The sequence below is a fragment of the Trachinotus anak genome, unplaced genomic scaffold (genome assembly GCF_046630095.1).
Source record: "Trachinotus anak isolate AG129_WGS33_773 ecotype Australia unplaced genomic scaffold, CSIRO_AGI_Tana_v1 ptg000028l, whole genome shotgun sequence".
Classification (NCBI taxonomy): domain Eukaryota; kingdom Metazoa; phylum Chordata; class Actinopteri; order Carangiformes; family Carangidae; genus Trachinotus; species Trachinotus anak.
The window spans coordinates 12,725,375-12,752,180 of record NW_027273879.1 but is presented as its reverse complement, the minus strand read 5'-3'; the positions used below and the strand labels follow the sequence as shown (position 1 = coordinate 12,752,180).

At 40.0% G+C, this 26,806-nt stretch overlaps 3 protein-coding genes across 7 annotated transcripts in view; all 3 read right to left on the bottom strand.

The window, feature by feature from the left end:
• Positions 1-14,537, bottom strand: part of rimbp2a (RIMS binding protein 2a) — a 60,984-nt gene extending 46,447 nt beyond the window's left edge. For 4 of the 5 annotated variants that reach the window (XM_071466108.1, XM_071466113.1, XM_071466110.1 and 1 more), the window contains exons 1-5: positions 14,415-14,537; positions 14,212-14,331; positions 13,998-14,103; positions 11,616-11,759; positions 2,335-2,478 (exon numbers count right to left, since the gene is read on the bottom strand). In XM_071466108.1, the coding sequence (XP_071322209.1) occupies positions 2,335-2,478; positions 11,616-11,753 (282 nt within the window). In that variant the 5' untranslated portion in view covers positions 11,754-11,759; positions 13,998-14,103; positions 14,212-14,331; positions 14,415-14,537. The remainder of the gene's footprint in view (positions 1-2,334; positions 2,479-11,615; positions 11,760-13,997; positions 14,104-14,211; positions 14,332-14,414) is intronic. The other variant, XM_071466109.1, reaches the window with a different exon arrangement.
• Positions 14,538-15,740: 1,203 nt separating this feature from the next.
• Positions 15,741-20,541, bottom strand: noc4l (nucleolar complex associated 4 homolog). The gene is made up of 15 exons (XM_071466360.1): positions 20,352-20,541; positions 20,090-20,210; positions 19,743-19,849; positions 19,046-19,153; positions 18,792-18,941; positions 18,570-18,672; positions 18,454-18,488; positions 18,321-18,371; positions 18,095-18,206; positions 17,866-17,926; positions 17,617-17,727; positions 16,832-16,995; positions 16,565-16,647; positions 16,305-16,418; positions 15,741-16,104 (listed from the first exon to the last, which is right to left on the bottom strand). Exons 1-15 carry the CDS (start codon positions 20,502-20,504, stop codon positions 15,985-15,987), a joined length of 1,593 nt encoding a protein of 530 aa, XP_071322461.1. The 5' UTR covers positions 20,505-20,541; the 3' UTR covers positions 15,741-15,984.
• Positions 20,542-21,894: 1,353 nt separating this feature from the next.
• pus1 (pseudouridine synthase 1) lies at positions 21,895-24,710 on the bottom strand. The gene is made up of 6 exons (XM_071466361.1): positions 24,363-24,710; positions 23,933-24,159; positions 23,704-23,841; positions 23,257-23,359; positions 22,331-23,031; positions 21,895-22,216 (listed from the first exon to the last, which is right to left on the bottom strand). The coding sequence occupies exons 1-6, from the start codon at positions 24,424-24,426 to the stop codon at positions 22,184-22,186; spliced, it is 1,266 nt and encodes a 421-aa protein (XP_071322462.1). The 5' UTR covers positions 24,427-24,710; the 3' UTR covers positions 21,895-22,183.
• Positions 24,711-26,806: the final 2,096 nt, after the last annotated feature.

Below are 26,806 nucleotides of genomic sequence, written 5' to 3'. Positions count from 1 at the left end.
AGATTTGTTCATGTTAAATATAATAACAAAAAAAAAACTAATATATGTTTTCCTCTTTTTCTGACCATTTCTTTTAAGGTCTACTGTGCTTTGCTTAAGCTCTTAGCAGTTTTACGTAAATAACAAGAAGACAAGGCATGCCCTGGGAAATGGACTGGGAAAAAGAAGATAATGTAGTTATATTGAGACAACTTGTGCCATCTGAAAGACAAATTCAATTAAGGAAAGAATAGAAAGCTCAGCCAAAACACACCCTGTCTAATATCAGTTGTTAACACAGCCTTGTGAGTCAAAACAATGTGAATTTTCTGTCTATCCAGTGGGTGGGGGTAGAATTATTCCAGCTGAATTGTGTTACACGACACTGGACTATTATTAACCCTGGTATGTCTGTGCATCTTTGATTAGAGGGAGTTAAAATGGAGATTACTAGGTCAGCTGAGACTACACGGCTATTAGTCATTATTGATTAGACGTTGTTCCTCTTTGCCTTGGAACAGCCAATATCATCATGAAGACTCATCTGAGTAGACCAGCTGCTAGCGGTACACAATTGTTGCCATAGGGATGGTGTCCAGGGAGACAGCTGTGGCCTTTTAGCAGCAGTTACACAGTACACAGAAGGTCATTCCTCACCTAGGGTACGTTTCTCCGACTGTCGATCACAGATTGTTTCCAGGCAACCACTCCAAAGCTTTTTTTTTTTTTTTTCCTAGGAAGCAGTCCACCTTCTCAGAATGGTTCTTGCCATTTAAATAGCAAAGTAATAAATGAAATGGCAGAACAAGTCTTGCATTGGCCATCCAGCTGGCCAAAACAACTCTACAAGGATTTTTTTTTCCACTACACCAACTAATGCCACAGTGGGTTTAGTCATGAAACATAAGACTACTAAAACACAGGCAGAAACAAGCTGTGAAAACAACATATTACCACCTTTTAAAATGACATGTTAGTAGTTGTCTACTTAATACGTCCAGAATATGACATCAAAACCATTTAAAGGATGCTGTAATTTTACAGTTAACACTTTATAAATAGGGCACAAAACATATACTCAAGTAATGTTTAATTAATGCATGACTCATAATGATGATAGTGAGAATCAGGATAGGTATAGTTCTGCTTTCAGGTCTATAATGCCCCTTTTCAATCTAACTTAAAATTTGGTGGCATATCAATGAATGTATTAAATAAACACTCATAAATTGATGAACTAGTAAGTGTTAACTTATGACAAAGTCATAGTGAAATAATCATTCGTTGATAGTGAGCAATAACAAGTCATGACACATGACACTTAAATATATGTTTTGCGCCCTTATTATAAAGTATTACCAATCTTATACACTCCGTCTCATGTGCAATAGAGACTGAAGCACACATGTGATGATGCTGATATGTGACCAAATGTGATTTGTTTTACAACTGATTTACAGTAATAACATAGGATAGAGTTGATATTAAAGACACCTGAAAGACAGGAAGTGGGGCTTTTGTTGGTGAAGCCACCCAATTAAACCAAAACTAACAAGTTGTCTAATCAGCCATCTGGTGTGTGCTCTGTCGCAGCATATCACTTAATCTTATACCTTCAGTCTGTGTGTTTTGTGTGGATGCATTACCAGCCATTTTTTACCATCACCCTGCACATGGCCCACAAGGCAACAAGTGGGAGACCCTTGCAAATTATTTTGGTTTCTGTCTATACTGCTGCAAATATCAACTGTTGTATGCTTCTAAGGAGTCAACAATGCTCTCAATCACAACCCAAAGGAGTGGTGTGACAAACTATTTTAGCCTAAGAGCCACAGTGAACAGAAACACTGTCAGTGTAAGGGTTGTAAATACACACTAGCATGTGGGTTTCCCTCTATTTTACTGAAACTAATTTCAAGTCATTGGGGTTTATAACAGAAGCAGCCATTATGCTCTGTCAGTTCCCCTCTGCCAATCTGTCCGCACTCCTGCAAATGGGCATGTTGCCAAGACAACGGCTCACACGCCTTGCCATCCGAGACGGCCTGGGGGAGGCCTCCAAAGGACAAAGTCACTATATACACAAATACATGCATGAACATAAGGGGCAAACAAAAAGACATGTGGCACCACAAACACTCACTCCCATACACAATACACACCAAACTACACACCCTTCCTTATCTATTTTACACCACATTACACATGCCCATATGTGTGCATAACCAAGACCGAGTGGAGGGAGTACTGTATACATGCACAGGGTCATGCAAGTCAGCCCACTATAGGTAGCTGTGTCCTTGAAGAACAAAAGCTGCAACAAGGACTATAGTGCAGGGTGAGTCGGAAGTTTACCAGTTTCCTGTACTGCTGCTTCTCTTGGCGAAGTGTGGCGACTTCAAGCTTCAGAGCTCGGTTTCTCTCTTCCAGAAGTCGAAAACGATTCACATTGTAGACTGAGAGGCCTGTAGCTTGCTGGGATGAAACTTCATACCTTGACTGGGAGACAAAATTAAATATGTGGAAAAATTACCAACATTAGACATTTCTAGTATTGTTACTTGTCAGTGTCATTTCATTATCATTAGTAGAATTTGTCATATTAAACCATGTTAAATTTGACAACATTGAGAGTCTACAGCCATGCTAGCAGTTTTGTGAGGCCTTACTTACATTAAATGCTAACATCAGCATGCTAATATACTGATGCTTAGCAGGTGTTAATATTTACCACTTTCACCATCTTTGTTCAACATTTTAGCACGCCAACACTTGCTAATTAGTAAATTAAATGTGAACCCTTTGGTGGACCACCAAATACGATTACACATCACATCACACATCTTGTGGGGAAACATGAAATGTCCGTAGAGAATGTTTGTGCCCGTTTACCAAATAGATATAGAGATATTTCACTTGACTAGTGAAAACTTACCTAGAATTATTTGTAGAATTATTTAGAATTTGTCATCTGGGGACCTTGAGTATTTGTGCAAAATTACAAGGCAATTCATCTGACAGATGCTGAGATATTCAGTCTGGTCATGAAGTGGTGGACCGTCCAGTCAACGAACTTACTAACAGACAGACTGACTGGCCAGTCTAGAAATGATATATATAGAGGAAACAAGCACTTGATTATTACAAGTTATGAAAAAGGCTTCTGTCAATCTTGCTTACAGCGATGTACTCAGGCATTAGTTCCATCCCGCGAGGTCAGTCACAGGAAAAGGATTAGCAGGCCTGAAAATGAAGCTGCTACTGCAACAGGTTTTGAGCCGCAGCAGGATTTGCCAGTCAGTGTTTTTCTCCTAAGAAATTTTTTTTTGATGGCGTAGAGTAGCCTTTGAAATCCCATTTTCACTCGCTTGAACCCTCCATGGAAATACACTGCATATCAGCAATAGGCAGGCTGGAAGCTTCTCTTGAGGTCTGCGGATCCTTTCCTTTATGCCAGACATCAATTTGTACAAATTGATGGAACTTTTTTTGAGTTCAGTTGTCTTGTTTTGGAATTGAAGTGCTCTGCTGTCAATCTTGTTCTTTTCTAAATTTCCAATCACTTTGAGGCTACCAAAGGGGTTGCAGATAGTACAGGAATTGTGCAGCTGTTTGCTGAGGTAAGAAGGAAGCTGATTTAGGATAAGTGGATGTAAACTCTGCCTGCACATCCTGAAAATAAACACCTTCAAAGAAAGCGAGGATGTACTATTCTGTTTTGCGTCAGAAGAGAGGGCTCTTTCCAATAAGTTAATCTAAAAATGAATATGATGCTCCACTCTAGTCTATCTAGTTTGAGTAATACAAATGTATGAAATGGGAACATTTTGGAGAGCTACAATCTGAAATCCCATATGGGGTGTAGTCTTCCCATTTGCTCCTCCTGAAAAAGCACACTTAGCCAGTGCAGCCTCTCAACTATAACCACAGCTATAAAAGGAAAACAATATGACCCAAGACAAAAGAAACCTGCGCTGCATTACTCTGAAGCCTGTTAACAATTCTCTTTTCACACCTTTATCTATGCTCTCACTCATTTTTCCAATTACCTTTTTTTCCATTTGGAGGAAAATTAAGGAAATGTTGAAAATGTCAGCCCAATGTTCTCTTGGAGCACTTTACAGATTTCTACTTGTAATAGCCTCTGATGGACCAACAGATGGTAGTAACATCAGTTTGTATTATTCTAATATATCAATTAGTATGTTAGCAGAACATTTGGTGTCTTGTCAGGTCCACAAAAGAACTCGCACATGAACAACAACCAGATCCCCTGACTGCAAGCCAGACTGCCATCCCCCACAAAACGAATACTGAAAAACAAAGTTGCAGGCAAGATATCCGTTTACCCTGACAGCCAAAGCTACCAATGCCAGTATGATGAACCTGCCAAGCAGACAGAAAGACAGCCAGATCCACCTGCTAATACAGCAGACCTGCCAAGCAGACAAGCTCACGGATAGACCATCCAGTATAATATGGTGGACTTTCCAAGAACACGGACAGAGGGACAGACATGCCAACCAGCACTGCTGGTTTTCCAAACACACAGACAGACTAACACATTCAGTTATTATTATGAGTGAGATATTAGGGCATATGGAGATCCGTGTGAGAAATGATTTATGAGACATTTAGTCCAGAATCCACAGGTGTAAAAATTTAATGTGCTCAAGAAAAAAAATATTTCACACACACACACACACACACACACACACACACACACACACACACAAAATATATATCTCAAAGACAGGTAATCGATCAGGTTGAGACATGTTAGTGAGACATGATAAGTTCAGTCTCCAAATCAGTCAGTCAGGATGAGAAATGGCACAAATCTGAAAGCTGTGACTGCAACCAGTCCCAAGTCGGGGCCCAATTGTGTCGTCCACTTGGGAGACGTCATCCTTGTACCAAGGGAGCCACCAAAGCTGCTCTGACAGGAGCTGCGTCAGAGATGGGAATCATGACGCACTCGTGCAACTCTGGGGCCAAAGGAAATACTAACATCATCTCCTGCTGAATGTGAGCCAGAGGGGGAGGACTTAAAGGGACACAGTGAAAGGTACAGAGACACATTCTGGGCCATGCATCCACTCCCATTTTTGGAAAGCCAGCCTCTTAATTCAGAGTGCCTGAGTAAAATGCACATAGTGCATCCTAAGTATTTATTAGTTATTCCACATACTAGAAATGTTACAAATATATTCAGACTTTGCCAATATGCTGGTCATTATGAGATGGAACACTGGCTTATCTGGATGTGCTATATTTTCCATTGATTTAAAGGGTCCAGAAGCAGTTTGTGGCAGACCTACACCACTGTGGATGACCATAAGATACCCAAAAATATAAATACTGTATGTGTGGAAATATGATATAAGAACAAAGGAATTAATTAGCAAAGAAAAACTGCACACTATGCATTCTCAAAGACTAGAGAAAAAAAAACCTGTGGCAGTTACCTCAAGACTCTTACGTTCAAATCAAGGCTTTTCCTTTGTGGATGTTTAATATTAGGTTTTCTCTTCATTTTTGTATTCATCACAGTGGAACAAGCACGCACAAACAAAAAAAATTTTTTTCAAGCACTTGTCAACGTCTGTTTCAGTAAGTTGCTCTGATCCACTGATGCCAAGCAGTTTATTCAAAATAGCTTGTTTCCTGTGTATTCCAACCTTATTTGATAAGTGTGTCTGTTTAGTGTTTTCAATCCTTAGTAGAGTCAAGTCACAGGAAGAAGACTATTTGAGCTACAAATGAAGATTTGCCTGGAGGTCAAACAGATCTAAGAGTAAAGTGCTTTGGTAAGTCTACAACAATGGAAATTTAAGTATGTGTTGACCAGGATTCATTCATTTCTTTGAAAACAACATAAGTTTTCTATTTCCCACTAGCAGGGAAAAAACACATTGAACTTAATTTCTGTGAATTTTCTGACACTTGCATTTTAAGCTGATGAACAAAAGGAGGCTGGGCTAAGTGTTTATTAAACAAAGCAGATAATGTGGGTAGCTATTAAGATGTTACAGCATATAATTATGTAATAGGGGCTTTTTACTACTTTATGCCATGCACAGTAAGGCTCCATTCCACTTTTGCAGTAATTAATAGTTACTGATTTTAATCCACGATGACACAGACAAATGTTATGTGTGTATTCATCCAATGGCTCACTAAATACCATCTTCATTTTCTACTATTTTTATGGCCCTCTGGCTTGGTCGGATGACTTATGGGGGAGGGACACAGCAGAATGGATTAGGAAAGCAGCATGTGGTGGCTGAATTTGAACCAAGGGCATTGTGGTTAAGTGGCATGTGCTCAGCCAACCAAGCTACCAGGATACCCCAGGGTAATCTTATTCTGACTAGGTGTGATTTAAATGGATTGTCATATCGCCATCTGGTGTGTGAGTAAAATACTTACATCAGTGCTGCCTGACGCACTCATCCGTGGATGTACAGTACTGAGCCACCATTAAACAGATTTTCAACAGAGCTTATTAAACTATTCCTGTCCAGCCTAAGTGTTTTATGTGCTTAATTTTTGGGGGATTCAGACAGACTGCTAGAAATCTAGAGTTAACTACTGAGGAGAGAAAAAAAATCACTATCACTTCGGGACTGCTCCTCAGAGTTTTCCCGAAATTATTCATATCAATGAAAATCACAGCAGCTGCAGTAGCATCCAGTGTATCATCTGTGTGTTTTGAGAGTCAGAATATCAAGAATAGCTAACAACCTAAAAATGGGACGGGACAACAATCTCAGTGTGCAGACGTGTAGTTTTTGCTGATACAGATAATGACAGCTTCCCTACCTTAAAGGCAGTACCCACTTTGTCCCAAAATGACTCTCTTTCCTTCACGTCACATCACAAGCTGGCGGTGAAGGCAGAGGCAGCACGTCCATGTGTGTGCATGTGTAAGCCGCTGTATGAGTGCCTGTGTGTGCAGTCACAATGAGCGTTTCCAGTCTGCAGCTTTAATAGCTTGCCTGCTCTATACGCAGCTGTAGCAGCACCTCAACAGTGTGAGCAAAAACAGCTACAGTGGCTTCATGGTACTCTCACATGTACTCCCTTGGTCCCATCCCTGAATGTGTTAACGTCTTCTCCTGCACGCTCTACTCCTTCCTCCAGCTGTGCTTTAAACCCCCCCCCCCCACCTCCCTCCCTCCCTTTTTTCTCTCTCTCTCTCTCTCTGGCTCATACAGACATCATACACGGCCTGTTCAACTGACCAAAAACGTCACACATGCAGGAAAAAAAAGGCATGCGTGACAGCTTTCATTTAAATGGGCTGTGAGAGTCTGTAAATCATTACATCATAGATAAGATTAGCACTTTTTTCTCCTCTGCATACATTTCCCAAGCACAACAGATAACGGTCCAACATCCCTATCTCCTGTGTCTTACTTTCTCATAGAGAGAAGATATGATTTCCTGTTTTGCTGACATAGGCAGTGATCCCTACATTTCTCCATCACACATTTATACATACAACGCATTCAGAAACTATTCAGACCCCTTCACTTTTTTCACATTTTATTATGTTGCAGCCTTGTGGTAAAATTGTTTAAATAATTTTTCCCCTCATCAGGCTACACTTAATATAATATTAATAATAACAAATAGAAAACTTATTTTTTGAAATTTTTGCAAATGTATTAAGTATTCATAAGTATTCATACCCTTTTTTATGATACTTGAAATTTAGCTCAGGTGCCTCCAATTTCTCTTGATCATCTTTGAGACGTTTCTACACCTTGACTGGAGTCCACCTGCGCTAAATTCAATTGATTGGACACGATTTGGAAAGGCACGAACTTGTCTATATAAGGTCTCACAGCTGACAGTTTATATCAGGGCAAAAATCAAGGCATGAGATCAGAGGCGCTGCCTGCAAAGCTGTGTCTGTTTTGAGGGACTGATCTGGGGAATGCTACAAACAATCTTCTGCTGCATTGACAGTTCCCAAGAGCACAGTAGCCTCCATAATTCTTACATGCAAAAAGTGTGGAACAATCAGGACTCTTCCTAGAGCTGGCCACCTGCCCAAACTGAGCAACTGGGGGAGAAGGGCCTTGTTAAGAGAGGTGACTAAAAACCCGATGGTCACTTGGCTTAACACCAGAGCTCCTGGTGGGAGAAACTTCCAGAAGAACAACCAAAATTGCAGCACTCCACCAATCTGGCTTTATGGCGGTATCCAGACGGAAGCCTCACCTCACCTCAAGTTTTCAAAAAAGCACCTAAAGGACTTTCAGACAGTGTGATACAAGATCCTCTGGTCTGATTAAACCAAGACTGAACTGTTTGGCTTCAATTCTACTCATCATGCTTGGAGGAAACCAGGCATTGATACCCGCCCAATACCAGACCATTGGTGAAGCATGGTGGTGGCAGCATCATCCTGTAGGGCTGTTTTTTTAGCGACAGGAACATGGAGATTGGACAGGGTTGAAAGCTTAATGAAGCCAAGTACAGAGATAATATAATAATCTAATAATAATAATAATCTGAAGGAAAAACTGGACCAGAGAGTTTAGGAACTCAGACTGGGCCGAAGGTTCACCTTCCAACAGGACAATGACCATGAGCACACACAGGAGTGGCTTAGGGACAACTTTGTTAATGTCCTTGAGTTGTCCTGCCAGAGCCCTGACCTGAACCCAAACATCTCTGGAGAGACCTGAAAATGGCTGTCCACCGATGGCTGATGAAGCCTGAGACGATCTGCAGAGCAGAATGGCAGAAAATCCCCAAATCCAGGTGTGCAAAGCTTGTCACGTCATTCCCAAGAAGACTCAAGGATGTCATTGCTGCCAAAGGTGCTTCAACTAAGTACTGAGTAAAGGGTCTGAATAGTTATGTCAATGTGATATTTCAGTTCTCATTTTTAATACATTTGCAAAAATGTCAAAAATTCTGTTTTGGCTTAGACATAGTGGGTTACTGAGAGTAGACTGATGAACATTTTTTATTTAAACAATTATAGCATACAGCTGCAACATAAAAAAATTGGAAAAAAGTGAAGGGGTCTGAATATTACGTGAATGCACTGTATATATCTCATTTATATCTCACTATATTTCAGTCATTTGCTTCTCCTTGGTAGTCCAAGTTGTACTGTAACTTTCCTCTAATATTAAATCAATTCTATGCTGTTATGTTCATGGACCACCCCATGTACAAGCATCCCTTTGCTCTCTTCACCTTTTCTAAACCCCTGATCAAGGGACTCAAATTGAATCGGTGTGCTGGTTTTAGTGAGGTTACATCAGCAGCAGGCACTCAGTGTATTCTGTCGATAGCCATTCTCCATTTAGCACTGGGACGGCGGCACAGGACAGAGGAGAGGACAGAAAGAAAGAGACACTAAGTGTGCGTGAGTGAGGAGAGAGCAGAACATACGCTCTGTTCCACTCTGTTGCCTAGCAACACTTGCTCGCTGTCTGTTCCCATCCTTACGGTAGACGCATTACTCTCGCGGTGAATTGGTTTCGGGCCTGACATGAAGCCCTGTGAGACTGGGGTTCAGGAACACATAGAAACTGCACTGAGCAGAAATACACAATGTCCCCTTCTAATATGCAAATATCTGAAGGCAAAGTGTCATTTAACAACTTAAACAAGCTGTTAGCTTTTGGCCCCGTCATGACCTAGTCTTTTCTCAACTTAGTGGATTTAAAACACTGCAATGTGTTTTCAGAAGTATGCTGTCCTCTTCTGGCCATACTTGCTAATGGTGGTGGATGGTGTCATTGGTTGCATGTTTGCTTTACACCCCAACATCTGGTTATCTTATAGTCAGCCTAGTAACAATCTAGTGAGGAATTCAAATCTTAGCGTGGGGCAGCCTATCTGAATAAGGCACCAATGTACCATCAATGCTGCCAAAAACCTTGTAGCATAGGAAGAGTTAAAAACACAACAGACAGGTGTACATTTGTTAAGGTCAGGTAAGGCAAACGATTGGGAGTACATGTGAGAGTACCAAAACAATGGATTTGTGGTAAGACACAACAAACTCTACGAGGACAACTGGAGGACATGTATGTGCACAGCTGGATTGAGATTAAACGATACTCACCAATAACAACGGTGGTTGTGGACAGCAAACACGGATGTTGTAATCAGATCATAAATTTCTTACACTGTCATAACATGGTTTGGAAAAATCTTGAAATTGGACTGGAACTTCTTACCAGCAATAAGATATTCAAAATGAGGAATAATTCTCACCTGCACTATAGGAAAACATTCAAATCTTTTCTAGGAATGCTGGCAATTAGGTGGCCTTTAAGTAGGAATTTGACATTTTTACGATGTATAAAAGACTTGGCTTTGGTAAAAGTTAAAGTTATTAAATTAAGTAGAATTACCGCCTCGTAGTTGTCTACCTCTGCCAACCAGTCAAGTTGCAGTTTACATCCATGTAGTTCCAGACTCATAATAATAATAATAATAATAATAATAATTGCAGTGAAGAGTATGAAGGAATTTTATGGCAAGTTATCACATTGACATGTGTGATTTCAGTGAGAAACATGCTGTCTTCATTTAGAGACTAGTTTTCACACACATCTTCAACCCTGCAAACACAGAAGATCCATACACTCACCACATTTTCCAGGTGGGCACCCAAGACTGGTGTTCAGTATCTGACCCTATGTGAAATATGGTCATAATCTCCCCTTCTGTTCCTGAGTTACAGCGCTGAATAATAGCCAGAAAAAGCGTTTTTATAGAACATTAGGTTGTCAGTGAATTTGAACTTTGACCTTTTGGACATAAAACGCTGTAGTTCGTGTTAAATTGCGTCATAATTAGCAAATGAATTCTCAAGTTATGGCCTGAGGTCACAGTGACCTAGACTTTTGACCACCAAAATCTAATCAGTTCATCATTGAGTCCAAGTGAATATTTGCGCCAAATTTGAAGAAATTCTCTCAAGGCATTCCTGAGATATCGCGTTCACAAGAATGGGAAGGACAGACCACTCAACAACAGTTAAAGGCATTGCATGGCTCCATTTCTGTGCCGTAGAGAATGTACTGGTAAATGTGGCTGACAGACTCCGGAGGACAGATGATAACTCTGAAAAGAGTTCTCTGATGTTACGTCATACTGATGTGTAATGAAGATCAGATTAGGTTGAGCAGATGTTCCTTTTTCTAAGGATAGGTCATAAATTTGGTGCTTTATCCCCAGATTTCCTCTTCTCAAGTGGACTAATAACAGAAAAGGTCTGTTTTGTGTTCCATGTACCAGGATAATTTTGTCATCATTAGTCAAAATATAAACCCATATACACGATTGTTAATGGAGGAGAGATTATAATGCATGATCAAAATGGAATATGACCAAGTATTTTCTTTTAAAAGGCCTTTATTTACAGTTATCCACTATGCTTTTCTAGTTTTTATGAATCAAAGACACCAATGCAGCCAATATAGAGCTTAAACTCAGCCTGATTCCATGCTAGTCTTCATTTTATTGTGTACTTTTGCACAGTGGCTTTTTCTTTCATTAAAAAGCTGAGAAATTACATTTAGTTATTTTGAACGAAAATTATCTGTAGTAGCAGTAGTAGTAACACAGGCCTACAGTATGTGGTGCCACAGTACCTTGACCTTGGTGTACAGATGATGATGGTGTAGGTTTCTGGCAGCAATCATGGCCAGCTGTCTCTGGATCCACTGTAACTCCATCTGAGACTGCCTCAGCAGCTCCTCCACATTAGTACTGGATGTGTGATCCCGCATTATCACCTGCAAAACACACACACACACACACACCACAAGAAATTACACACTGCAAACCTCACACCTCTATACACACAAACCGTACACAAAATCAAAACATACAACTGAATGTATAATAAATGAATTAAGCAGTATTCATACTTCAGCATTTTGACAAGTATCCCAATGCATATGCATTTTCTGACCTTCTTGTGCACTTTTATCTTTGTTGTCAGGCTGCCACCTAACACAATATACTAAAATGGTCACTTAAAAAAAGCTTTAATTTGCAAATCACCATCATTTCAAGCACATGTGTAGCAAGTGTACATGTTTCATTGCATTATGTTTAATTATATTTAATCGTCACTGACATTCTTTGTACAGAGTTAACCAGAAAAAAATAAATAATCAATTTTAATGTAGCAAACAAAAAGCTGCAACTGCACCTCCAAAAAAAACAAACAAATGTATTAATTGTTGCAATGAAAGAACAAAGAATGAATGGGATATTACATGTACACCGCACTAATGGATCTAGCAAAGAGCTCTCTGGCACTTACTGTACAATGCCTGCATCTTCTTTCATTAAAAATCACATAACTTGCTTGTTTATGTCAGTTTTCCTTTAAGTTAATTATTAATCCCTGACAGCAAAAATCAGTCACATTCTGTAAGTAAAATCACTATTCAACTTAATATTGTTGCCCCCTGCATCACTTCGGTTACATATTTTTGCAAGTGCCGACTGGGATGATTGATACGTACGTGTGTGCCCCCATATGTATGAGTGTGTTCAGTGTGTGTGAGAGAGAGAGAGAGAGAGAGAGAGAGAGAGAGAGAGAGAGAGAGAGAGAGAGAGAGAGCTCCACTCAGTTATGTAAGAGAGGATTACTGTATCACAGCAACACAATGACAGAGGGGAGCGTGGAAAAAACATCAGCTTTTATCGGCCCTCAAATCCCCTTCTATGCTGACCTGCTTTGTACCTTTGTACACACACACACACACACACACACACACACACACACACACACACACACACACACACACACACAGGAATGCCAGTATTCACGGTAACTACAATGCAGACCACCAACACATGGAAGGTTAAGAAGGTTAAAACTGCTTGTACCTCAGGAGATTTGACTTATCTGACTCTATTGCTGCATCATAAATACTCACGCAGCTGATTTCACTCATCTGTTTTCCATTTCAGACTAATACATTTGTTTTGAAATAAACGTAAACAGCAAAACAAGATCACATAAAAACAATAATTGAATTAACTATTTTTGATTAGTAAAACTTTAAGTGAGCTGTTATTTGGATACTATCGACAATAAATTGTTCATAATTAATGGACAAAGAATGAATAGAAGTGATTTGTTTTCATTTTCACTCTCAATCTCAGGTAGGGAAAAAAAAAAACATAAAATTAATCAGCTCTCTTCTCCTGTCTCTCTTAAAGCCTCAGCCAAATGCTCAAACAGCTTCTCCGTGCTGACTCACCTTGGACAGCTTCTATTTCCTCGCAGGGGGACTGTGGAGGAGGAGGACAGACACAACAACAACACTGCACAAAGCTCAGGAGTCCTGTAGATTCATGCAGAAATGTCCTGTCCTGCCAAGACCTCTGTGAACCTGCAGTGCTGCCAAAGCATCCCTCTCACAGATTTATCAAAATGAGAGGACAGAGCTGTGCCTACGTCATTATCCAGGCCTGAATGGGGTTTCTCATTTGCTATCTACCTATTAATTAATCTATCAATCCATTACAATGATTAATTTCATGATACCGCAGCTTTACTTTAAAGTATGTCATCTCCCTCTGAGTAAGATGTCAATGGATTGCTGTTGTAAACCCAAGCCGTCAGATCATCTTAACTCTCAGCAAACAACTCTTCAGTGTTGCAATGTTTATACCTGAGCACTAACACCTGATTAAAAAAGACAGATCTTTTTAGCTGGCACGGGAATAAATGGAGTTCAGTAAATGGGATCATTATTTTAAATGAATAATTAAATGAATAAGATCTTTTACAAAAGCAGCTGTGAATATTTTTGGAGCCCTGCACCAACCTCCCTTAGTGTCTCAAGCTTTTAATGCATGCACTTCTTCTGCAGAGTTTCAGCACATGGAGAAAAACTTTGTAAAACTGCAGTTTGCACGTCATCAAAAGGGGGATGCAACTAAACTGCAATAAAATTCTTAACATGTACACAGAATATGTTGTCCCAAGTATCACTTCAAAAGATTATTACCCATCTAAGTGATGCTCTTCGGTTCTTCTCATCCTTTCCGCAGTGATCCTCTATTTCGCTGGGTTCCCACCTCGTCAGTCCGGTGCCATGTCCCCCGCCTGTCAACCTAAGTAACAACAAAAACGCAAAACATGTAAATGCACTGGAAATCTCAAAGAGCAGAGGCTCGCTGCAGACTCTGTGGCTTCCTTTCCTTCAGATGTGCTCCTCATACCGTGCCTGTCCGCCTGTGAGTACGTTGGCCGGACAGCTTCCTCCTTATGACTTGCTCCTTTCAAACAGTTAGGATTCAGACCTTTCTCTCTCATGCCGTCCTTGTACCCAGGGCTGCCTGCTGTGTGACCATATGGCACAATTAACAAGAGGGGGAAACGTGAACAGGAGATGGAGAAAGTGCATTTAAGGCTAACCTCTCACCTGTTATGCTGCGGTAGCGCCGGGGTTGCGAAGCGTCGTGGCTCCCTGTAGTATAACCTTGACACATGCTGGTAAGCTAACAGCTGTATAATAGGTACATATATATATATATATATATATATATATATATATATATATATATATATAAAAGAACACCTTTGTGCGCCTACAAACAGTAATGGTGGACCAGCACACGTGTTTTCACTTTCCCTGATCAGCGCTTCTGAGAACTGTTTGACTGACATCTCCTGAATCCCCTTTCAATGCAGTTGCACCTGTTTGGTGGAGGGAGGGAAACTTAAATGTATTAGCACATGGAGCTCACTGACAACATGTCATTCCCAGCATGCCCACCTCTAACCTCGGTGTCATCAGTCTGAACACTGGCGCTTATAGCTTGTTTGACGCCCCGGGCAACCCTGCACCCCCCCCCACCCCAAATTCACCCCCACCCCTGCCACAAAAACACGCACAAAACACCATTCTGCACAAACTAACTCTTTATTAAACATCAGAACTTAGAGAACCACACAGACATAACATAATGTTATAATACCTAAATATATACAATCATAAATGCAAGAATAGTAACAACAACAGAAACAATGATAGAAAATAAACTAGCATGTTAATATAAAATACGAATAATGACATTAGTTATGCGCTATTAGATGGATCCCCCGCTTCAGTAGGGAGACCTGAGGTCCAGAGGTAAACCTATCACCTGCCCCCCCACCCCTTCCCCTTCTTCCACCTGTGTGTGAGAACTTCTAGCAGCAAGCGGACTCGCCTGCACAAAATAGAGCCCACTCACCTCAAGGTGACACGATATGATTGACTTGATGTGCAAATGAGCGATAGAAACCTGGTTCATGCAAATGAAAGCTATCAAATATTAAGTTGTTTTGGTTTTGTTTTGTTTTTTTTTTGTGAGCATTCGTGCCGCCTGAATAAGTGAAGACACCATTGTGGTTACTTCAGGTCAAGAACCCCAACAAACACAGCCCTTACATAATGTTACCTTATAAAGTTGTAAGGCTAATATGTTATTATATAATATTAAAATACACAGTTAAGCATTCATTTGAAGTCAAATTTCTGGCCACTTAATGAACAAAAAATCCAATATGGACTCTTGACCCCATCAACTCCTGAAAAAATGTGGGTGTTTAGATAGCATATAGAGTTTAGCAGAGCTTTTCAGCTAAAAATGGCTACACGCTGCTGGAGCAGTGACACGGAAAGTTTGGAGCGCTGCAGAGTTAAATAGTCTCTAATGTGCTCATTATGGAGCAATTCTGGCTATTGATCTGTATGAGAATGAGCTTTGGGAAAGTTTTTTTATTGATGTACAACAGTCAAGCATTCAGGACATCAACAGTCATGGAGAAAAACACGTTAGCACAATTCCAGATCAAACGCATTTCTGCTGCTGCTCTCAAAAGGCAATTATAGACTTTTTCTGTAGGAAAATCTGTTTAAACTTCCCATTCTGTCTAAACTGTGACAGATGAACTGGTCCCAGACATCGATACTACACTGCAAACGTAGTCCATTCTTTTTACTTCAGTTAATTCAGACAGAAGTGCTGCCCTAACACATCTCCCCCTCCTTTTAGTAATTGTGAGGCAGTTTCAAACTCCAGTGGGATGCTCTTGCTCTGGGTCTGCTTCAGGTCTCTCTCCATCAGCTGGGGATAAGAACAAGGGACATTATTCATGCTATTGAGATGACTATGAGTATAAGATGAATATTAGCATTATTAGATGGGCTAACTTCCATTTAGTTTGCATACACTAATTGAGAGCGATGTGCAACAGCTGCATAAACGATTAAACAAACTACAGAAACAGATGTAGGAATCACTCAAGTTCGTAAGTCTCACATCACCTCATATGCTGTTATCTCCAGCACCTCGCTGATGTCATCCTCTTGTTCTGACAGGGGAGTGTTGATCAACATAGCAGCTTTGGCCACATCTGGATGGTAATGTTTCTGCAATGTCTGCAGAAAGGGAGACATTTCGTACATGACATTTCTTCATCGTCATTTTCCAATCAGCTTAAGAAAAAAAAACAAGGCTAACCAGTCAGTTGTAGTAGAGTGTCGAGGATGATTTGTTTGTGAATCCTAAACCATCACATACACACCTTAACCTCCCACAAGCTGCTTTCTAAGGCACAGCACTGAGCAGGGTCCTCTTCATCCATCAGATACGGGTCCTCCAGAGTCTCTGTCATTATGAATAGAAACAAACATCAACTTATATCCTAAAATGCTTCTTGCATTGTAAAGAAAGATTTTAGTGAACATAACAGTAAGATTTTTTACAAACTGCCCTAAATACACACGTTATAGGCAGAGGAAATTACAAATGTTGATAAATCCAAACCATAAACTGAGAGGTTGACTCTCACCATCCTCTGTGCTGGGCTTGTGAATAAGGACTCTGCAGGACGGGTGGCGACGGATCAAGTTGTAGATGAAGGGCAGCACTATGAGGAGGGCTGCAGGCGGTGCAGTAAGGGCCAGTCGAGCCAGGCGTTTTGCAAAGGCAGCCACTAGGTACACTGGTAAGTGACTGGAGGCAAGCACATACACACACATATAATTCCCCAAGTAAAGATGCTTTTTGAGTTTTTATGGTCATTATCTTGAATAGTAGAAAGCAAATAATTAGGTTATTTAACAGTTTAAATAACCCATATACAGTCAGTTTGAATCACAGGAACAAATTCTCCCCAGCAACTACTGCTGCAGTCTCACATGACCTTCATTTAGTACAGTGGGGCTCATCAGTGGCCAGCGATTAAAAGGTGTGGTTATACAGAGAAATGTAGGGCGGCCCGGTAGTCGAGTGGTTAGGGCGCATACCATTTGGGCGCAAAGACGCTCTTAGCAGGCGGGCACCGGTTCGACTCCCGATCGGTCCGACTCTTTCCTGCATGTCATTCCCCTCTCTACCCCCTTTCCTGTCAGTCTCCACTGAACTATAATAAAGGCATAAAAGCCCAAAAAATAACAACTTTATACAGAGAAATGTAGCCATCAATTTTTATGCTGGGCTCTGCAGGGCAACTACAAATAGCACTTACTACAGCGGTATACCTGTCCAAAAGAGAACAGATGCAGACAGCTATAGCTAGATAAATTGAGGTTAAAAAAAAAAAAAAAAATGTAAGTGAAGCATGAGTGATCTTACCTGGAGCTAAGGAAGAGGTTGGCTAAGTGGAAGAAGCGTGCTCTGTACTTCACATGGAAAATAGAAGGGTCAAGCAAATTATACAACTTCTTGTAGAAATCAGGATAATCCCTGAGAAGACACACAAACAAACACACACACAACATATATTTAATTAATTCAAAAATACCATGGTCTTTTGGTCAGATTTCTTCTACTTATCGCTGAATGTGAAAATGGCCAAGGCAATTTATTTTGCATAATACTCACAGGTTGTGTTGATGTATGAGAACAAAAAGGCCATTGAGGGCCAGCAGGCTGATTGCCCCCCCTATTAAATTAAAATATGACAACACATCATTATATCATGATGAATCCAAATATTACTCCCTGGAGACCAGGTGTGAAAAATGCCTTTAGGGTTATTTAAAAGTAGTCATTGTCAGCTCACATGGAGTTATCGGAGTGTTGTCACAATTAAGCCGCATTCACAACTTACCAACTTCATAGGCAGCTGTCAAGAAGTCAATCATCAGTGCCGGTTTACTCATGTGGGGCAAAATGGAGTCATGCAGGATCACCAGGACCTTTTTATACATGCTGCTTGGCAACTACAACAGAGAAATGAGAAATTAATGATCTTAAGTGTAGTGTTGATGGCACAGCGTCATAGATGTATACAGAGGAAAAAAAAAAAAAGATGACTGTGCAGTCTAGATATTTACCTTATACTTGAGAAAGCCAAGCCACATCCTCTCAAAGACACGCTTGTGTTCCTGTAATGAGGTACAATCTTATTCAGTAACATTTATGTCACAAGCAGAAATCTGAAAGTCTGATTAAAAATATTTCACCTACATTGAGTTTAGCAGCTTTCCAGTCCTCGTGCTTGGCTGAAAATAACAAATTAATCATTTTAATGACTGTGACAGTGTAAAGCTTTGGCATTATGGCAACTTCAAGACAGTTCTCACCTTCCTGTTTGACCATAAAGTTGGTGAGCTCTGACTCCTGGCTCGGCATACTGATGTTGGACATGAGGGTGAAAACATTGTTCTGGTATATGGGCACCACTGCCTAAGAAGAACAAGACAAGCCAACAGTATTCAGCACACTGAGCAATAATTACTCCATGAAAAACAGCATCTTAAATGTGATAACAACAAACAAGCGCAACTACAGCAGAGTTCTCCTACCCCTTTGTTTTTCTCCATGACTTTGCCCACATTCTCACGGATGGAGCTCATGACATAATAGCGTACATCCTCCATCTCGAGGAATTCCTGGAACCTGGAGATCAGCAGGGAGTTGTCTGTAGTTTTGGACAGCAGTCTGAAAACCACAGCCTGACCATGAAATAAGACAGAAATGTCAGAGGATGCTTGTGCCATGTGTCAAAAAGCATGTTAAAAACTGCCTTAATGCTTGTTTATTTTTCAGGTTTCACAACCTGGATGAGTTCCCTTGGGAAGCTGTAGTGTTCACTCCAGTCCAAGTCTTCAAGAGGATGCTGTCCCTCTCCAGCAGCAAACTCCATCAGGCAGCACAGGGCACTCTCCTGTGTTGGGACAGTTAATGATAAGAAAACAGACACCTTGATTCACAGTACTAATGGTTAACCACATTTTTTTCAAATGCAACATTGGAAAGGTAACAATTAAGTATTGATTGGTGGCAAGATTTAATTTTTATGGCATGGTAATAGACAATTTAAGAGCCATTAATTTACCTCATACTAACTATTACTTTTTCTTTTCTTCTTGTGAAGACTCTCAGCAATAATAATGAAACAGCTTGCAGATAATAGTGAATTTAATTGGACCAAAAAGAACCAAGTTATCAAGATGATGGTATATTTAGTAGAACCCATGTTGCATAAATGTGAAATTGCACAAGTATCTGTGTGCAGAACCAGCGTACCTAATTATCTGTGCACAAAAACTGAAAAAAAAAACACACCTGCATTGTATAGTAAAAGAAGAGGACTGTCCGTATTTTATCTTCCCACACGTCCCATCTCTTATGCTCATTTCAAAACTACTTCATATGAGGGAGAATTTGTTACTCCGTGCATCATTTATATTATCCTAGTGTTTTGTTGAATGCATAATCAGAGGCGAACCATTTGGAAAACTCAGTCGACTCACCTTGACACTGTGAACTTCATGGCTCAGGTGCTCAAGCAGCATCTCCACACAACTGTTGTAACGGTGTCTCATGAAGATGTGGTACCTCTCCTCAGCACCATACCCACCTAGACCAGACAAAGGTACAAACAGAATGAGGATGAGATTTGCAGTCTCTTACGGACGTTTATGAAATGTGTACGTTTATGGCAGGACTTAAATATCTAACTGTAGATTTTCAGCCAGAGTTTCATGTGATTGCTACAATCTCATGAGCACTGGGTGCAGCAGTCCCGGTGGGGAGCCTGCTCACATCCATCCATATCTCATCAGTAGGTTATTATAAAGGATAATTAGCCTGTGCTCACCATTCAACGCCTCCTCCTCTCCAGGCAGTTTTCCTATAAACAGGTCTTTTCTCTCCAACAAGGTGCAGAACAACTTGCTGCACGAACTGACAGCACTGATGACATCCTTTTCTTTTTCGGACTACAAACAGACATGGAGAAAACAAACACATCCAGAGTAATGTTTTAGTGACCTGAAGAGGGGAAACCTATCGTAACGTAACCTAAGTTAACCAGCATGTTTCCAGTTGTGTTACTCAAATGTGTAGTCGTGTATATTTACCTGAAGGAACTCGAGTATGTCAAAAACATCGTTGGCGTGTTTTCTGCTCTCCAGGATACTCTCGACTTTCCCGCCGAGGTCGATTTTGGATCTTTTTACACTTTGTTCTGTGGATTTTGCCGAACTCACGTTGCGTTTTTTGGCCGGCGCCATGTTTGGTTGTGTGATGTTGCATTCACTTCACAACTTAAGAATCTGAAAAACCATCACTACATCACTACATTACTACAAACGCCATGGAAGGAACACATTCCAGAAAGTTTATGAATTTAAACTCAAGATTTTAGTAGACTGTATATATAACATAGGGCTATATACTTGAGATTTTTTTTGTTATATCTCACAGCCGCTGAAGTACAATAATTATAGCTGAAGTATGGAAACCCTAATTTACTGCATGTCTTTAGGTCATGAATGCGACATTGATCCAAACCACACATCTGTTGTATCGCCGTCTAGTGGCTGGAGGGTGAACTTTTAGCTCATAATTAACACTTTAAATTTTTTTTTGTTAGAGTACAGCTCTGTAGCATATGTTACCTACAGTCTATACTGAGTTCAATCAATACATTACTTTCACACCAAAGCATTAATTTAAAGTAATTGATAAATGTATGATAATATCATGGACAGATTATGAGACACCCACCTCTCCTACACAGAAGCAAGACTGAAAGAGACAGAAAATACTGCTTGTCTATTTGCTATTGCAACTACAAACATTTTGGCACTCTTTCTACTTGTCCTTGGGGTTATTTTGTGTGTCTTTGTAGTTGTTTTTGCATCTCTTTAGTTGTCTGTACGGTCAGTTCGTCTCTTTGTAGTTGTTACATGTCTCTGAAGTAGTCTTGTGTCTCTTTGTAGTCTTCCTTGTGGTAATGTTTTGTTTCTTTGTAGTCATTTTGTCCCAGTATAATCATATTATCTCCCTTTGTAGTCATTTGATGCTTTCACAACAATAAATGTCAATGGACACTGCATATAGAGGCTCTGGTCCAGGGTCCCTCTGACCCCATGGACCTGTGCCTGGTAGCTTCAACCAGTCATCTAACCATGGATAAAACAGATTCAGTTCATTTACTAAAAATTCCTAAAATGTGCCCGATCTTCATTTATTCTGATATAAAAGCTAAAGTGGTTCGTTTTAACCTTGACTATGTTGATCTTTCTGATCCATCATCAATTAGTTACAAATTCCCACAGGCATTTTAATGACCAGGACCAAGGGTTTGTGAAGAGATTTGCACATAGTTTCATTGAGGTTTTAAATGTTGTTAACTGTTAGGAATCAGGTTTAAAATAATTAAATAAATAAAAATTATCAATAAATATATTTTAAAATCTGCCGATATGCCCATACCCACCTGATTTGGCCAGCTCGGACTTATGAAGCCTCACATGAGAATCCAAACCTATGCTTAAGCGACACCTTACAAGACAAAGACTTAAACTAATAAGCTGCAAAAACCACTGGGGCTAAAAGACAAGTTGGAAAAGGCATTTACATTTACATTACAGTTACTGATATATAATATCCATCCTATTGTTTTGATGTCAATTTATTGCAGAAGTGATCATCAAACAAACAAAACAGGCATCCACAATGGTTTCCCAATGGGCAATAAGAAACAATCATTAGAATAAATAACACAGAGGCTTCTATTATTTTGTTGTTTATGTTTAATAACATTTGTATCAGAGAAACTAAATTGAAACCTACTAAAAAAATGTCAATGTTGGAAGATATACTTTTAGACCTCAATAGGAAGCGAATTCCCAGCAACAGAAAGAGATCGTTTTGGTGAGAAAATGTTCCTTCTTTCAGCAGTGACCTAGTCCGAGTCATTTCCTTCTTCTGCATTGCCCTGGAGAAAAAAAGAAGGCAATGACAAATCATAATATGCAACAAAATTGATTTTCAATTTCATACATTAGTATTTTGAAGAAATATTGTTTCTTTATTTTAAATTCCCAGATACCTGTTTGTGGTCCTTATTGTCTTGAGTTTCTGTAGCTGTGCCTTCAAAATCATGGATAGGAAGTGTGGACATCCAGCTGACCATGGAGCCCTCCTGACACTCTGTCTCAACAATGGTGGGGTAGATGTGAGCCTCCTTAAAGGCCTTGATTGCCTCTTCCTCATGGTCCCATTCCAGGCGCTCATGCAGCCCATCCCCTCCAAAGCGTTTGTTGTATCGGTCAAAGTGGACTCTTTCCAAGACCAGTCCCAGTCCTGGAGCTTTGGGCACATCCACCTTCTCCTGTCCCCAGCTCCGCTCTATCACATCCTCCTTCACATAGCCCTTTATCACAGCAATCACCAGGCCAATCATCTTGCGGATTTGGTGCATCATAAAGCTCTGGCCTCGCACAGTGATCACAGCAAACTCAGTATTGCTGCGGATAAAAGGCTCGCCACAGGACATCTCGGTGATGTAGCGGCGGGCACTGGGGTCATTTGGAGCCTTCTGAGAGGTGAAGTTGTGGAAGTTATGGGTTCCTGTGTAGAGAGCAAACAGACGGTTCGCCCTCTGAAGCGTCTCTGGTTCCAAGCGAAAGGCTGCTATATTCCCTGTATCATAGTCTTTCGGGGAGAAGGCCACTGTTGGAAACATATAGGAGTACGTACGACCATCACAGTTGTTTTTGGAATTGAAACCCTGGGTCACCCGTTTATGACCTGTGGGAACAAATGTAAAAAATGAATTTCTCAATGCTAACAGCCATCCTCATCTCCAAACAATAAAACAGGATTTTGAGAAACCAATGGACTAGTTTAAACATTAACATAACAAAAGTTTTTGACAGATTCTGTCCTTTAGCAGTCATCATCCCAGCCTCTTGGGCTTGTTAATCAAAACATAATTCAACAAATAGTAGGAGACAAGTAGAACCAATATCTCACCGAGCACTCTGATTTGTGGTGGCAGATTCTCATTGATTTTTTCAATGATATCTTCAATCAGCCACACCTTTAGAGACACCACTTGGCCAGCAGCAGACACACCCTAAACAAGTTCAAAAAAATAAACACCAACGCCATTTGTCATAATGACATACCAGTAATGCATGCAAAGTATTAGCATTACTTATTAAAATATACAGTTCATATAATAGTTAGCCCCTATTCCAATAGCTTGAAAGAATTGATAAACAAACAACCGTCAGGCAACATGATTCAAACCTCAGCTGAAGAATTGTGTCCATTAGCAACTTGAGCAACAATGTAGCAATATATTACACTGAGAAACATGTTGCCGGTTGAAGAGCTATTTAGTTATTCTTCAGAACTGCCTAGTAAGCCGCCCACTGTGAAATGAATTCCCATTGTGCTACCTGTACATAGCCCTACCTTATCTGTCCTGGCACATCTTTGGAAAGACATCTTCTTCATGTCTTGGGCATGGTTTTCAGGAATGCAACCAGATTTAACAAGTGCAGTGACCAGATCATCTTCAATGGTCCTAAACTGAGAGGTTCCAGGATTTCTCTGAAACACAGAAAACAGCTACACTCAGTAACACATAAAAAAAAATAAAGTGCTTCGAACTGAACCAAGAGAAACCAGCCACAGTATCCACCTGCATGCCATAATATCCCTTTCCAGAGTATGCCATGAGGAGGACCACTTTCTTTTTAGGATATTTCTTCTCATCTTCAGCTTGCACCCCCTCTGCTTTTATTCTTTTCGCAGCCTGCACCGTCTCAGCAGAGTTTTCATTTTCCTCATTGGGTCTTTTCATCAGCTTGGCTGTGGGCTCATCTTTAGATCCTTCACTCATCATGCAACAGAACCTATAAAGGCCACCTGAGAAGACAACACCAAATATCCCGTTTCTCATTACCATCTGTTCTTATAGGATATAATGCAGTTACGCCATGTGAGCTTAAATGAGACTGCAAAATATACCTTGCACAAATTTAAACATAAGGAAATAAGTCTGGCAAACTAAAGGGTAATTTAAAAATAAAATCCTGGCAAAGCAGCAGAGGTAGAGACTCGTGGCTTACCGTTCGGCTTCAGTGTCAGTCTGTGGTTAACTAAGGCACTCAACAGTAAGTGGACTTTTAACATGTTATGTTAAGCCATGGTCAGGAGATCCTTTCACTAAACGATGCAAACCGTCATATCAGCTGAACTGAAGCGAAGCTAACGCCGAGCAGCTCACGGTATTGTGGTAAAACTACCTTTGAGTAATCCGTGTACGAAATATACAATTTGCGAAACACGTACCGCCCGCTTTTTAATAAGTGACTTGACGAATACGGAGGAATAAAGCGCAAACTGGAGCTGGACAAACTAGTCTTTGATAGACACAGCAACATACACACATGGCCAGTATCAACTATGACCCCCCCCCTCAGGTAAATATCGCGAGATGTGTCATGTTCTCTTTCTGCTTACGTCATAGCAGGACTGTAAAACATCTTTGGAAACGCCATTGCTGAATAGTTTAGACGTGTGGATGATTTTGTTGAATATTGTTGTTCATGTTGTTTGAGTCATCGTACCCCCGTGTAGATAGTTTGGGTTTGTGTCCTTTTGAAAAAAACAGTTTCAGAAATAACATGAAACACATTGATCCAAGGTAACAGATTATTAGGCCTACTGTTTAAAACTCCACAGATTTTATTATATATATCCATGTTTTTGCCAGATGGGCCCTTTTCCTTGAAGCCTTCTATTGGGCCTTTGTTCCAGTTGCCATCCTCAGACCAATGGGCAGACAGAGCGGGTCAACCAAGACCTGGACCATAGACTGACCTGGACGCAGCTCTACACTGCGTTACTGCTCGCCACCCAGCCTCTGCTGCTCAACCTATGCTATCATATCTTAACATTAAATATCTAAAGTAGATTAATATTAGAATTATAACCCAAATGTAGGCCAGGTTTGTTTCTCCTCAGAGATTTTAAGTGTGCAAACAACCTTAAAATTTTATATTTTCAAAGTTTTTAATAAAGTATGTGCACAAGAAAATAATAAGGTGGTAAGAGAAGAAAATTGTGGCAGTTTTTATGTTGAGAATAAAACATTTTTGTGTTCAGCATAATTACAACTCTTTGTAGTAGTTTGCAGTTTGTGTTTTGATGTGTTTCTTTAGTGCATATTTTACAACCTTTTTTATTTTAGTTCATTCCAGGCGATTATTGAAATCTAAGAAAAGTGCACATTGTATGAGTTGTTAATTGGCCTAGAACTAATTAGACTATATCGATTATATGAATTTAAGTAAATTTAACTCAAATCAAAAATTGTTGACTTAACATGAAGAATTATGTCAAGCTCATGGCAAGGTATGAGTGTTTGTGTTAACTGAACATAAAGTGTTTAGGTTATTAACAGTCCTGAATATTTGAGTGGACTTACAAATATTGGGGATGGATCGGCGATTACAGTGTAATTCAAACTGCATGGCTGTTTGAATGGCCTGAAATGTGTAACTTGAACTGAGATTAAAGGAAATGTGTGAAGATTGTGAAAAGGTTGAATTAATGTGTAAAAATGCTTAAGTTTGCTTTATGTTTCGGTAACTGCTTAGTTACACCTGGTTAAAAGAGGGATAATGGTGAAACATGGCTTTTCATTCAAAGAACATAATCCCTATTACCTAAAAGTTTATATCAGAGAGAGGGGACTCTGCTGAACGCAGTGATATTAAGTATTAAGTAAGTTTCAAAAATGTGGGAGGTGCAGCGATTAAAAAAAACGCTCCTCTCTCTGTTTTCATTCATATTTTCTGGTCTCAGTTACTGTTGGAGTCAGTGGGGCAGTTGGATGGTACTCCTGTCGCTCATAGGTTCATAGTTCAAATTGTGTAAGTTACTGTGCTTTGGTAGTGACATTGTGTGAAAGAAAACAAATTTGCCAACATTCTGCCAAAAAAATTATGTGTGTAGAGTGAAATTTATGGCCACGAGGACAAGTTAAACAGAAATTTTTCAGACCAGTTGAACAGCTTCTCCGCACTCTGTGTGTGATATCACTCACTGTCGCTGTGACCATTCCACCACATACACACTCATGTACAAATCTGGAAAGGTCAAGAAACATTCATGAGACTTTGAACTGTCACTGTGTAAAAACTATGACTGGGATTTCAAAGTTGTACACTACTAAAAAAATAAGAAAAGTTTCTGAACATGTTGACTTTTGCATGGAGTTTCTATCTGAAGCAATGAATGAGTAGAGGGGGTTGAACAGTGCATGAAAAGTTGTGGAAAACTGGAGATTTTTAAAATGCCATCCATTCATCTTAATTGTAATGGGGAAATAATGTCAGAAAAACCTTGAATATTTTGGAAAGTATGAAATAAATACTATGAAAAAACTAAATGCATCTGATAATGTCCTAATTGAGTTGAACATTTAAAAAAAATTATGGGGTAATAAAGACTTTCTGAACCTGAGAAGAACATATAGGCTAGTGGGACAGCATTATAGCAATCCCAC